The sequence below is a fragment of the Aquarana catesbeiana genome, linkage group LG09 (assembly GCF_042186555.1).
Source record: "Aquarana catesbeiana isolate 2022-GZ linkage group LG09, ASM4218655v1, whole genome shotgun sequence".
Taxonomy (NCBI): Eukaryota; Metazoa; Chordata; class Amphibia; order Anura; family Ranidae; genus Aquarana; species Aquarana catesbeiana.
Window position 1 is genome coordinate 317760482 of NC_133332.1, and position 14357 is coordinate 317774838.

At 49.4% G+C, this 14357-nt stretch overlaps 1 protein-coding gene across 1 annotated transcript in view; it reads left to right on the plus strand.

The window, feature by feature from the left end:
• The window catches only part of STARD8 (StAR related lipid transfer domain containing 8), a gene marked incomplete in the record, with an annotated part of 136207 nt that overhangs the window by 88296 nt on the left and 33554 nt on the right, over positions 1-14357 (plus strand). The window contains 1 exon segment of the mRNA XM_073600761.1: positions 9335-9406. Coding sequence (XP_073456862.1) covers positions 9335-9406 — 72 coding nt within the window.

A 14357-nucleotide genomic window follows, 5' to 3' on the forward strand; every position in this document is an offset into this window, starting at 1 on the left:
GGAACTTGGTGGGACTGTCAGCCAAGCTATGGAAGGACAGGAACTTGGTGGGACTGTCAGCCAAGCTATGGAAGGACAGGAACTTGGTGGGACTGTCAGCCAAGCTATGGAAGGACAGGAACTTGGTGGGACTGTCAGCCAAGCTATGGAAGGACAGGAACTTGGTGGGACTGTCAGCCAAGCTATGGAAGGACAGGAACTTGGTGGGACTGTCAGCCAAGCTATGGAAGGACAGGAACTTGGTGGGACTGTCAGCCAAGCTATGGAAGGACAGGAACTTGGTGGGACTGTCAGCCAAGCTATGGAAGGACAGGAACTTGGTGGGACTGTCAGCCAAGCTATGGAAGGACAGGAACTTGGTGGGACTGTCAGCCAAGCTATGGAAGGACAGGAACTTGGTGGGACTGTCAGCCAAGCTATGGAAGGACAGGAACTTGGTGGGACTGTCAGCCAAGCTATGGAAGGACAGGAACTTGGTGGGACTGTCAGCCAAGCTATGGAAGGACAGGAACTTGGTGGGACTGTCAGCCAAGCTATGGAAGGACAGGAACTTGGTGGGACTGTCAGCCAAGCTATGGAAGGACAGGAACTTGGTGGGACTGTCAGCCAAGCTATGGAAGGACAGGAACTTGGTGGGACTGTCAGCCAAGCTATGGAAGGACAGGAACTTGGTGGGACTGTCAGCCAAGCTATGGAAGGACAGGAACTTGGTGGGACTGTCAGCCAAGCTATGGAAGGACAGGAACTTGGTGGGACTGTCAGCCAAGCTATGGAAGGACAGGAACTTGGTGGGACTGTCAGCCAAGCTATGGAAGGACAGGAACTTGGTGGGACTGTCAGCCAAGCTATGGAAGGACAGGAACTTGGTGGGACTGTCAGCCAAGCTATGGAAGGACAGGAACTTGGTGGGACTGTCAGCCAAGCTATGGAAGGACAGGAACTTGGTGGGACTGTCAGCCAAGCTATGGAAGGACAGGAACTTGGTGGGACTGTCAGCCAAGCTATGGAAGGACAGGAACTTGGTGGGACTGTCAGCCAAGCTATGGAAGGACAGGAACTTGGTGGGACTGTCAGCCAAGCTATGGAAGGACAGGAACTTGTGGGGACTGGCAGACAAGCTATGGAAGGATATTAACCTGGTGGGGACTGGCAGACAAGCTATGGAAGGATGGGAACCTGGTGGGGACTGGCAGACAAGCTATGGAAGGATGGGAACCTGGTGGGGACTGGCAGACAAGCTATGGAAGGATGGGAACCTGGTGGGGACTGGCAGACAAGCTATGGAAGGATGGGAACCTGGTGGGGACTGGCAGACAAGCTATGGAAAGATAGGAACCTGGTGGGGACTGGCAGACAAGCTATGGAAAGATAGGAACCTGGTAGGGACTGGTAGCCATGGTAATATATGGAAGGGGGGGTTCTTGTGGGGTGCTCAGGGAACAGAAGAACCAGATCTAGGGCAGAAATGGCCTTTGGAGCAGCCTTTGGTCCATTCTTCTAGAAGACATTTTGGAAATTCAAAACTGCCAAAAAAAGAAAACTGAAATTGGCATTTGCATGAGGACCTCAGAATTCATGAAATCCAGTCCCTAACGAACGTCATTCAAATTTCAGGATCGTCTCTAATCTCTGATTTATGAAAGCCGTCCTTGTACCACTAGTCAGCTCAAGCCCTGAGATGCCTGGAAATATGTTCTGTCTGTGTGACTCGTAATGTCCCCCGGGGCAGCACTATGTCACTGTAAGGAGGACCTAACCAGCTGTGCTCAGGTTGAAGATCCTTCTTGTGAGGTGTGTTTTTGTTGCTGGAGCAAAGAAAACTTCCTATTTTTGTACTTGTTCTCTTTAGCATAACCATATCAAGCTCCAGGGTCTAAACCAGCGTTCCTCAACCCTTCAAAGTATGTACAACCTCGAGGCACCCCAGTCTAAAATGTAAAAAATGTAAATGTTAGCTATTGGGAAACCTCAGCCTTGGACTATGCACACAGCCGCCCTGATGAAATTAACTTCATGTCGGAGCCGCCCCCTCACATCCGCGTCCCCTCTTCACATCGGAGCCCTACCTTTTGACTCAAGCACGGCGGAAGGTGGAGGAGGTATACTGTTATCTTCTGAATACCACCCTCTTTGGATCTGGCCTTACTCACCAGCGACTTTGTTAGGTTACACCTTGCTAGTATCGGGTTAGACCACCTTTTGCACTTCAGAACTGCCTTATTTTCTTCGTGGCATAGATACAAGGTGTTGGAAACATTCCTGAGAGAGTTTGGTCCATATTGACATGATGGTATCATGCAGTTGCTCTCGCGTTCCACCACATCCCAAAGGTGCTCTATTGTATGATATGTGGTGAGTGTGGAGGACATTGGAGGACAGGGACCTCATTGTCCTGTGGTGAGATGATTGGAGCTTTGTGACATGGTGCATTATCCTGCTGGAAGGAGCCATCAGAAGATGGGGGACACTGTAGTCATCAAGGGATGGACATGGTCAGCAATAATACTCAGGTAGGCCGTGGTGTTTTTTTAAACCAAGCTCAATTGGTACTAAGGGGTCTAAAGTGTGCCAAGAAAATATCCCCAACACCATTACACCACCAGCACCAGCCTGAACCCCTTGATACAAGGCAGGATGGATCCATTCTTTCATACTTACGCCAAATTCTGACCCCCACCATCTGAATGTCGCAGCTGAAATTGAGACCCATCAGACCAGGCAACGTTTTTCCAATCTTCTATTGTCCAATTTTGGTGAGCCTGTGCCAATTGTAGCCTCAGTTTCCTGTTCTTAGCTGACAGGAGTGGCACCCGGTGTGGTCTTCTGCTGCTGTAGCCCATCTGCTTCAAAGTTGGATGTGTTGTGCGTTCAGATATGGTATTCTGCATACCTTGGGTGTAACGAGTGGTTATTTGAGTTACTGTTGCCTTTCTATCATCTGGAACCAGTCTGCCCATTCTCCTCTGACCTCTGACATCAATAAGGCATTTTCCTCCACACAACTACCGCTCACTGGATATTTTCTCTTTTTCCCACCATTTTCTGTAAACCCGAGAGATGGTTGTGTGTGAAAATCCCAGAAATATTCAGACCAGCCCGTCTGCCACCAACAACCATGCCACGTTCAAAGCCCCTTCAATCCCCCTTTGTTCCCCCATTCTGATGCTCGGTTTGAACTTCAGCGAGTCGCCTAAATGCGTTGAGTTGCTGTCATGTGGTTGGCTGATTTAGCAATTTCTGTCACCGAGCAATTGAACAGGTGTACCCAATAAAGTGGCCGGCGAGTGTATATCGCCATGGTGCAGCCGAGCCAGCCGCCATATCCATAGCAATGAAGGATGCCATGTGCCCTGACCCTAGAGCGTCATTTGCAGTGGTGTCGCTAGGGGGTGGCTTTTAGGGCTGTAGCCCCGAGACTCTGCAGGGGTCCCCAAGGGGAAGGGAGGCTCTCTGGGGACCCTGATGTAAGGGGGAGGCTCTCTGGGGACCCTGATGCAAGGGGGAGGCTCTCTGGGGACCCTGATGTAAGGGGGGGGGGCTCTCTGGGGACCCTGATGTAAGGGGGGGGGGCTCTCTGGGGACCCTGATGTAAGGGGGGGGGCTCTCTGGGGACCCTGATGCAAGGGGGGGGCTCTCTGGGGACCCTGATGCAAGGGGGGAGGCTCTCTGGGGACCCTGATGCAAGGGGGGAGGCTCTCTGGGGACCCTGATGCAAGGGGGGAGGCTCTCTGGGGACCCTGATGCAAGGGGGGAGGCTCTCTGGGGACCCTGATGCAAGGGGGGAGGCTCTCTGGGGACCCTGATGCAAGGGGGGAGGCTCTCTGGGGACCCTGATGCAAGGGGGGAGGCTCTCTGGGGACCCTGATGCAAGGGGGGAGGCTCTCTGGGGACCCTGATGCAAGGGGGGAGGCTCTCTGGGGACCCTGATGCAAGGGGGGAGGCTCTCTGGGGACCCTGATGCAAGGGGGGAGGCTCTCTGGGGACCCTGATGCAAGGGGGGAGGCTCTCTGGGGACCCTGATGCAAGGGGGGAGGCTCTCTGGGGACCCTGATGCATGGGGGGAGGCTCTCTGGGGACCCTGATGCAAGGGGGGAGGCTCTCTGGGGACCCTGATGCAAGGGGGGGGGGGGCTCTCTGGGGACCCTGATGCAAGGGGGGGGGGCTCTCTGGGGACCCTGATGCAAGGGGGGGGGGCTCTCTGGGGACCCTGATGCAAGGGGGGGGGGCTCTCTGGGGACCCTGATGCAAGGGGGGGGGGCTCTCTGGGGACCCTGATGCAAGGGGGGGGGGCTCTCTGGGGACCCTGATGCAAGGGGGGGGCTCTCTGGGGACCTGATGCAAGGGGGGGGCTCTCTGGGGACCCTGATGCAAGGGGGGGGGGCTCTCTGGGGACCCTGATGTAAGTGGGGGGGTTCTCTGGGGATATACGCCCAAGCGTTTGACTTTCTCTACCACGCTGCTATGGGCTCTAGCCCCAGATCTTTTGTAGACCTAGCAATGCCCCTGGTCATTTGGTTTATTTGTTGCTCCGGGGCACAGTGGACCTCGTACTCATGGCACCCTGGGGGGGGGGGGGGGACCTAGGGTCACGGTGAGAGGTAACAAATACCTGGACGCGTTACGCAGACACGTTACTCGACATGCTGCTATTAACATGGAAAAAAAAAAAATCTGATTTTTAGCTCCACTTTAAAGCATTCTTTTTATGGTGGTCGCGGCGTTTTGTGTTTTTTGCTCATATTTCTTCGGTGGGCGTTTTTTGGGAAGTTACAACCACAGCACAAGAGTGAGCGACGCTCTGAAGTGAGAGAACTGCTGTAACCGTCCCGTCTGAGCTCTTACTGGAAAATATTTAGCAGTGGAAACTATTTGGCACTATGTATAAGAGAGGAGGGGGGGGGGGGTTAGGTATAGAAACGTGCGGCGAGTGGGATAATCGCAGCCGGCTGGAGGAATGATAAGTAAATCAGCTGACAAGGTGCCTCTAACACTGGACATGTCTTCTGCTCGGATGGCTTTGGCAGCGTGGCGCTCGTATTGTACTTTTAATGAGTTCATTAGACACTGAGCCCCAATGACACGCTCCTTCTCCTGGAGGACTACATTAGAAAGCACCATTATCCTTCCTCTGTGACTTTACACTACGAAAATTCTATTACTTTTGGCTGGTTATAGCGGACAGATTTCACTTTATACTTAGTTGCTTTTATTTGTAATACATGGCGATTGTGAAATTCTATAATTCTTATGTTATGTGGTCAGCAGCCTTTTAGGGGGCCAGAGGTCCTCACATCCTGGCTTTTTTTGGGGGGGGGGGGGGCAGAGGTCCTTGCGTCCTGGCTTTTTTGGGGAGGGCCAGAGGTCCTGGCTTGTGGGGGGGGGGGGGGGGCAGAGGTCCTGGCTTTTTGGGGGGGAGGGGGCAGAGGTCCTGGCTTTTTTGGGGGGGGGGGCCCAGAGGTTCTCGCGTCCTGGCTTTTTTTTGGAGGGGGAGGGCCCAGAGGTCCTCTCGTCCTGGCTTTTTGGGGGGGGCCAGAGGTCCTCGCGTCCCGGCTTTTGGGGGGGGGGGGGGCAGAGGTCCTGGCTTTTGGGGGGGGGCAGAGGTCCTGGCTTTTGGGGGGAGGGGCCAGAGGTCCTCGCGTCCTGGCTTATTGGGGGGAGGGGCCCATAGGTTCTCGCGTCCTGGCTTTTTTGGGGGGGGCAGAGGTCCTGGCTTTTTCAGGGGGGGGGGGGGGCGCCAGAGGTCCTCTCATCCTGGCTTTTTGGGGAGGGCCAGAGGTCCTTGCGTCCTGGCTTTTTGAAGGGCCAGAGGTCCTCTCGTCTTGGCTTTTTGGGGAGGGCCAGAGGTCCTCGCATCCTGGCTTTTTTGGGGGGGGGGGCAGAGGTCCTGACTTTTGGGGGGGGGGGCAGAGGTCCTGACTTTTGGGGGAGGGCAGAGGTCCTCGCGTCCTGGCTTTTTGGGGGGGCCAGAGGTTCTCACGTCCTGGCTTTTGGGGGGGGGGTAGAGGTCCTGGCTTTTGGGGGGGGCAGAGGTCCTCGCTTTCTGGCTTTTGGGGGGGCCAGAGGTCCTCGCGTCCTGGCTTTTTTGGGGGGGGGCAGAGGTCCTAACCTCCTGGCTTTTTTGGGGGCCAGACGTGCTGGAGTGATCCTGGATGAACAGTCAGTACCATAGGTTGAAAAAAAAAAAAAAAAACACAAGTCCATCTAGTTAAAAAAAATAAATAAATAAATCATACAATCCCGTATACACAATCCTTCACCCACAGATGATCCAGAGGAAGGTGAAAACCCCCAGCAAAGCAGGATCCAATTTGCTCTAGCAGGGGAAAAAACTCCTTCCTGATCGCCTGAGAGGCAATCGGATTTTCCCTGGATCAACTTTACCTATAAATGTCAGTACCCAGTTATATTATGTACATTTAGGAAATAATCCAGTACTTTGCTTTAAAAAAAAAAAAATCTACTGAGTTGGCCAGAACCACCTCTGGAGGGAGTCTATTCCACATTTTCACAGCTCTTACTGTGAAGAAACCTTTCCATATTTTGGAGATTAAATCTTTTTTTCCCTCCTAGACCAGGGGTCTCCAAACTATGACCCTCCAGGTTCAGGAACTACAATTCCCATCATGCCAAGTCATGTCTGTGAAGGTCCAGCGTTTTTCAATGCCTCATGGGATGTGTAGTTCCGTAATAGCTGGAGGGCCGTAGTTTAGAGGCCCCTGTGTCTAGATGTAAAGAGCGCCCCCTTGTCCTCTGTGATGACCTTTTTTAAAGTGAATAACTCAACACCAAGTTCACTATATGGACCCCTTATGTATTTATACATGGTGATCATATCCCCCCTTAATCTCCTTCTCAAAAGTGAATAAATTCAGTTCCTCTAAACTCTCCTCATAGCTGAGCTCCTCCGTGCATCTTATCAGTTTGGTTGCCCTTCTCTTCACTTTCTCCAGTTCCCCGATATCCTTTTTGAGAACTGGAGCCCAAAACTGAACTCTCTATCATCTCTATCTTTATCTCTATCATCTCTATCATCTCTATCTTTATCTCTATCATCTCTATCTCCATATCTATCTCTATCTCTATCTTCTCTATCTCTATCTTCTCTATCTCTATCTTCTCTATCTCTATCTTCTCCATCTCTATCTTCTCTATCATCTCTATCTCTATCATCTCTATCTCTTCTTCTTGTTTTTTATTAAAAAAAAAAATATGCAGTAAAATTAGTTCAAGGTGCCTTGGAAGTCCAAGCTCCTATTTTTCTCAAAAATAACAGTTTGCAAGATTATTCGGTATTTCTCAATAAAACAGACGGGTGATTATCAATCTTCCACGAGCCACTAAAAATGGCTTCACCTGCACTCCATGGCCATGTGCCTTTTTGGCTTACCATACACTATACAATTTTTGATTGCACAATCTCTGTACAATTTTCCTTAGGCCCTATAAGTGTTTAGCCCAGGCACATGGGGATCTGGTGTTTGAGCTGCGGACAGAGAGCACAGGGGTCCTGTCCAGCCGACAGCCTGTCATGCTCCGAGAGGCTGACAGCTGCTGCAGCAAGAAGACAGGGCACCGAGCGGTACAAGTGTATAGGGCAGTACAGTGGGGAGAAATAATGATCGTCTTCCCTGCAGTTTGTGTAAGTTTTGCCCACTTACAAAGAAATGAAGGGTCTATAATTTTTATCATAGGTGTATTTTATAGGATAGAGTCAGAATATGAACACAAAAAACACATGATACAAATGTTATAAATGGAGTTCAGTGAGTAAAATAAGTATTTGATCCCCAAGCAAAACATGACTTAGTAGTTGGTGGAGAAACCCTTGTTGGTGATCACAGAGGTCAGACGTTTCTTGTAGGTGGTGATCAGGTTTGCACACGTCTCAGGAGGGATTTTGGTCCACTCTTCTTTACAGATCTTCTCTAAATCCTTAAGGATTCTTGGCTGTCTCTTGGCAACTCGAAGTTTCAGCTCCCTCCATACATTTTCTATTGGATGAAGGTCTGGAGACTGGCTAGGCCACTCCATGATCCTTAATGTGATTCTTCTTGGGCCCCTCCTTTGTTGCCTTGGCGGTATGTTTTGGGTCATTGTCATGCTGGAAGACCCATCCATGACCCATCTTCAGTGTTCTGTCTGAGGGAAGAAAGTTCTCATCCAAGATTTTACAATACATAGTCCCGTCCATTGGCTCCTCAGTGTGGCAAAGTTGGCCTGTACCTTTATCAGAGAAACAGCCCCAAAGCATCACGTTTCCACCTCCGTGTGTGACTGTAGGGATGGATTTCTTAGGGTCATAGTCGGCATTTATCTTCCTCCAAACACGGCGAGTCGAGTTATTGCCAAAGAGATCAACTGGTCTTCTCTGACCGTAGCACTTTCTCCCAATTCTTCTCTGAATCATTTTAGATGTTCATTGGCATGACTGCACATGTGCCTTCTTGAGGAGGGGGACTCGCTGTGTTTTGGAGGAAGTGTCTGCAGCTAAACAACCAGAGCTCCATGCATCGGGGCTAAACACCCAGTGTACTTCGGGCCAATATTATGTAAGCCTACATAATGGCTTGATACCAATTGGATAGATTCCTTTTACGTAAGCAAGCTATCCAATGAGCCTATGCTAAGATACCTTTTTTTTTAAACCACTTCCCGCTCGTAGGACATCACATGAGGTCATGGACTTGAAGTGGAGATATCTGGATGATGCCTACAGCTACAGGCATCTTCCAGATCCCTTTCTTTTCAGCCAGCGATTCCCTCTGTAAAAGCCATTCTAGTGGCTGATTAGCTGCTGGATTGCTTTTACAGGCATTCGGAGTGGAACGTTTCACCCCCCCCCCCCCCCGCCACCCATCAGAGCCTGGACCGGCGACGGTGTGTTACTGGATGATCCCCGGCCAGCTCTATGATCCTGGGAGGCCAGAAGCGACGCCATGATGTCATTTCCGGCTCTTGCAGATGTAAAACACTGCCCTATATTTTCCCTAGAAAGCAGAGATTAATTGTGTGTGTGTGTTTTTTTTAAATTGAGAATGGGGAATTTTTTTTCCTGAAATTTCAGCAGAAACCAGGAGGTGGGAACGGATGTTCAACAAGCTCCCAGAGGTGGTGATGGTCAGGTGTCTCCCAACGTTTGACTTTATAGTGTGACCTAAAGCATCATCGTACAAATCCAAAAAACTGACCTCCGAGTTCTATCTTGGGTGCAACTTTTACCTTTTTTTTTTTTTTTTTTTTTTTTTTTTTAAGATTGAAATTTTTGTTTGACGATGTTGCATGTTTGCTCTTCTTCTGATACTTACCCATATTTTATTTTTATTGTGTTTTACAGAAGTGGAGGCCAGGAAGGCTTGTGATTGGCTGCGGGCTGCAGGATTTCCTCAGTATGCCCAACTGTACGAGGGTAAGATTTTTGTCAATTGTTCTTTTTTTTGCTTTTTGTTCCCGGGAATTTTCTTTTTGATTTGTGTAGACTGACTTTGGGCCAGGCGTGATAGATTGTACAACCCCGATCCTTTCTGTTTATCTGGAAGATGGCGAGGGGCAGCATGGGACTGCTTTGGAGCACCAGGGCTGCTTGTCTGCCAACAATGTTCAAGTGTGGTGTGCCAGAAACTGGCCAACAGATGCACCATTGTACTCTAATAAGGGGTTCCCATCCTCGGTCTCCAAGTATCCCCAACAGGTCCATGTTTTCAGGACTTTTCTTCACCTGGCACTGGTGCTTTAAGTCAATGGCCTGGTATTTATGACGGCTAATTAATCTAAGGGAAATTCCCAAAACATGGTCTGTTGGAGGTACTAGAGGACTTCTGTTGGGCTCCCCTGCTTTATTGAAATAACATCTATAGAGGCATTGGGCAGGGATGCATGGGGCCTTTTAGGTAATAATGGTGCTGAGGTTACGGAGAATGGGAGGGTTGGGGGGGGGGCTTGGTCAGGCACTTTGTTAAAGCTCACTTAACCTTTAAGCCTTTCATGAGGCCCAACAAAGGCCACCTACAGCTTTCTCTCAATGACCTAACAAAGGCTGTTACAGATGTCAAAAAGTGAACAAGGCGTGCTTATTATAGTAGACGTGTAACGGGGTGGGTAATGGGCCGTATGATCGGACAGAGTGACTGTGACTTGCAGTTTATTCATGGGGGGCAAATTTTGATTTGTTAATGCAAAACCAGATGAGAATGGTAGAGCGTGCATATACTAGAGAATAATGCAAGACTCAGGATAATATGTGGCTGCATAGTGCAGTTTCTATTAGGAATCTATAGCAACTGAGAATAACTACTTCAGTAAAACTGTACAGACCTTCATAACCAGTGTCGTTCTCGGTGAAGTCCAAGCTAGCTCTCTGGTAGCACACGTGAGCAGCTGGAGGGATCCATGTATGCGAGGACCACCCCGCTGGAAACGGAGAACTCTGGTTGCAATCTGGGAGGTACTCCCCATGGTCACTGCGTGCTGTTAGGCTCTGGCCTGGCTACCTGCATGTCTGTTTTAACAATGGAGGGCCTCTTACCTGGCTGCAGATCACTTGCACAACTACTTTTTGCCTCATCAGGTTTTGCCTGAGCTGCTGAAGGAGGGAAGCAGAGACACTCCTCTTACCTTGGCATGTCCAGTAACCAAGGGTGTTGTGGGAAATGGAGTGAAAGGATCCATGGTGTACTGTCTCTTAACTGGGGAGTACCAACCAATCACCCAGAGAACAAGCCATACCCCCCCCCCCCACCAGGTTGGGGAACACATTATGGGTGGGGAAAACCGTACAGTGTCTACATGGAGACTCATCTACAGCCCCTTTTCCATGAGGTCAAAAAAGCAAGACCTCATCGTCTGTCTCACCCAAGAAGTCAAAAGTCAAGGCCTTGCTCGTCAGGCTTCGGTTCTCCATACTGACACCGCTACCTTGAGATGCAAACCCCACACTCACACCTTGGTGTACTCTCTCTCTTAACTGGGGAATACCAACCAATCACTGAGAGAACAAGTCCTACCCCCATAGAATGGGCAACACCTTATGGATGGAGAACACCTTACAACAGTGGTCATCAACCCTGTCCTCAGGGCCCACTAACAGGCCAGGTTTTATGTATTACCTTGGAGAGATGCAGACTAGAATACTGCAATCACCGAGTAGCAAATGATATCACCTGTGATGTATTTCGGTTTATCTTGCAAACCTGGCCTCTTAGTGGGCCCTGAGGAGAGGGTTGATGACCACTGCCTTACAACATCTACACTGTGACTCCTCTGCAGTTTTCTCCAAGAGGTCAAAAAGCAAGACCCTACTTGCCAGAGCTAGGTTCACAATACTGACACTGCTACTTTTGAAATGCAGGCTCCAAACCCACACAGTGGTATAATCTCTCTTTATTAGGCAATACCAGCCAATTACTGAGAGAACAACCCATACTTCCTCTGGGATAGGGGACACCAGACAGAATCTACATGGTGACTAATATACAGTCTCCTCCAAGAAGTCATAAAGACAAAGCCTTTCTTCCCAGGCCTTGGTTCTCCATACCACCACTTTAAAATGCAGACTTGGCACCCATGCTGTGGTTGATATTGCCCAGTTAAGAGTATACCAAAGTGTGGGTGTTGAGTCTGCATCTCAAAGTAGTGGTGTTGGTATGGAGAATCAAGGCCTAGAGACTGCAGATTAGTTACTGTGTAGACTCTGTCCGGTGTCGCCCATGCCCACAGGTGGTATGGCTTGTTCCTGCAGCAATTGGTTGGTGTTCCCCAATTGGGAGAACATGCCATACCTCTCTGGGATGGTGGACACTGAACAGCATCTGCATAGTGACTCATCTGCAGTCTCCTTCAAGAGGTCAAAAGGACAAAGCCTTGCTTGCCAAACCTTGGTTTTCCCCAATGGACACCACTAGTTTGAGATGCAGACTCTACACCCACACTTTGGTATACCAATCTTACCTTGGGAATACCAACCATTTACTGAGATAACAAGCCTTACCTCTCTGCAATGGGGTTCCCTGACAGCATTTGCATGGTGATTCATCTGCAGTCTCCTCCAAGAGGTAAAAAAGACAGAGCCTCCCTTCCCGGGCTTTGGTTTTCATACAACATTTTGGTTGATATTCTGCAATTAAGAGAGAGTATACCAAACTGTGGATGTGGAGTCTGCATCTCAAAGTAGTGGTGTTGGTATGGAGAACTGAGGCCTAGAAAGTAGGTTCTTACTTTTTAACCTTTTGAACAACCCTGTAGATGAGTCACCATAAAGACGTAAGGGGGTTCCCCATTCTGGTTGGTAGGACTTGGTATTTCAGTAATTGGTTGGTAATCCCCAGTTAAGAGAGAGTATACCAAAGTGTGGGTGTGAAGTCTGCATATCAAAGTAGTGGAGTTGGTATAGAGAACTGCGGGCTGGGAAGGGTGGAGGCTTAGTCTTTTTGACCTCTTGGAGGAGACTACAGACTAGTCACTATATAGAACAGGGATCCTCAAACTACGGCCCTCCAGCTGTTGCGGAACTACACATCCTATGAGGCATTGTAAAACTCTGACATTCGCAGACATGGCTAGGCATGATGGGAATTGTAGTTCTTGAACAACTGGAGGGCCATAGTTTGAAGACCCTTGATATAGAATCTGTCCAGTGTAGCCCATCCCAGAGGAGGTATGGATTGTTCTATCGGTAATTGGTTGGTATTCCCCCCCCTGTTAAGAGCGAGTGTACCAATCGCTGAGAGAACAAGCCATACCCCTCTGGGATGGGGGGACAGCATCTGCATGGTGAACTATCTGCAGTCTTCAAGAGGTCAAAAAGACGAAGCCTTGCTTGCCAAGCCTTGGTTTTCCCCATGGATTTCACTACTTTGAGATTCATACTCCACACCCACAGTTTGGTATACATTTAACTGGGGATTACCAACCAATTAGTTAAGCCATACCCCTCCTGGGGTGTGAGGGTCACCGGACAGCGTCTACATGGTGACTCCCATCTGCAGTCTCCTCCAAGAGGTCAAACAAGACTCTGCTTGCCAAGCCTCAGTTTTCCACACAGACACTGCTACCTTGAGATGCAGACTCCACACCCACACTTTGGCACCGTCTCTTGACTGAGAAATACCAACCAAGCTAAGAGGACAAACCACACTGGGAACTCCATAAAGAAGAACATCTATTAAACAGAGGCATGAACATGTATGCCTTGATTGCGGTTGTGCCTTTTTCCAGTTTGCCATTGCCTTCAGGTATAGAACATGCCTACCAAGCATGAACATGGTACGGCATGGCATTTCCTGCCGAAAAATTAAATGTATTGGTGTTTCTCACCATGACTGCAACCAAGTGGAAAGCAAGGCTCGCCATCGCATTAAGGTCATTTTATCGTGTCCTTCACCCGTGCTCTTTGAAGAGTACAACTGTCCGTATTTGCTTTGACCCCGCACACAAGCGGTCTGCTCCAGTTACTTAACACTGAACTGAATATCTTTCAGTCCGTGGCACAAACTCAGGAATTGCATTTCCAACCCTCACACGGGAGAGGATGGGACTCTGCTGCAGAACAATAGGTGGAAGCATGGAATCATGGGGAAGTGTCAAGCCAGCCATTGTCTGGCCAAGTGACTTCCAGTTCACTCCCTTGTAAAAAGTTCCCAAATAAACAAAGACGACAGCAACTGCTAACAACCAGAGCTCATAACTAGGTGCAAAACCTTCCTTCCCTTTTATCGAGGAAGTGACAAATTGGCTTCAAATACTTGCACAGTATTTGCCAACTGTGCATAGCTTCGGAGTTAAAGTGGACCGGTCATCAGATTTATTTTTTGGTAATTTTGTAAGTGTAACACTTCCAAGCATTTACTACCTCACCTCTCACAGAGATCACAACCCCCCCCCTCCCCAAAGGCAATGCCTTCATCTGCTTTTTGTCCTGCAAAGGGCAACACTATCTTTGCTTTCAGGGGCTCCATCTATGACCTGGGTGCAGAGATGACCCAGTAGTGTGTATCTTGGCTCTTTTTGAAGTTCTTGGCTGTGTTGACAAATGTCTGACACAAATCGGCCCCTGCTGCAGCCTCTCACCTTGGTGACCTGTTACAATAGACTGATTACTGGAGGAGACTGAGAAAAAATGTTTTTGTCTTGCCTGCGGCAGACTAATGACATAATCTCAACATAGGCAAAGCCACAGGATTGGCGCTCAAGGGTGGCTTTTTATGAGAAAAGCTGGAGCTGGTCGGGAAAATGATGCCACATGCCCTCAAATAGGGGGGGGGGGGGTAGGGGGTGCCATGTCGATGAGGACAAAGGCCTCCTACCCATAACCCTGGCTGGTGGTTGTGGGGGTCTACAGGCAGGGGTCCCTTAGGATTCCTACT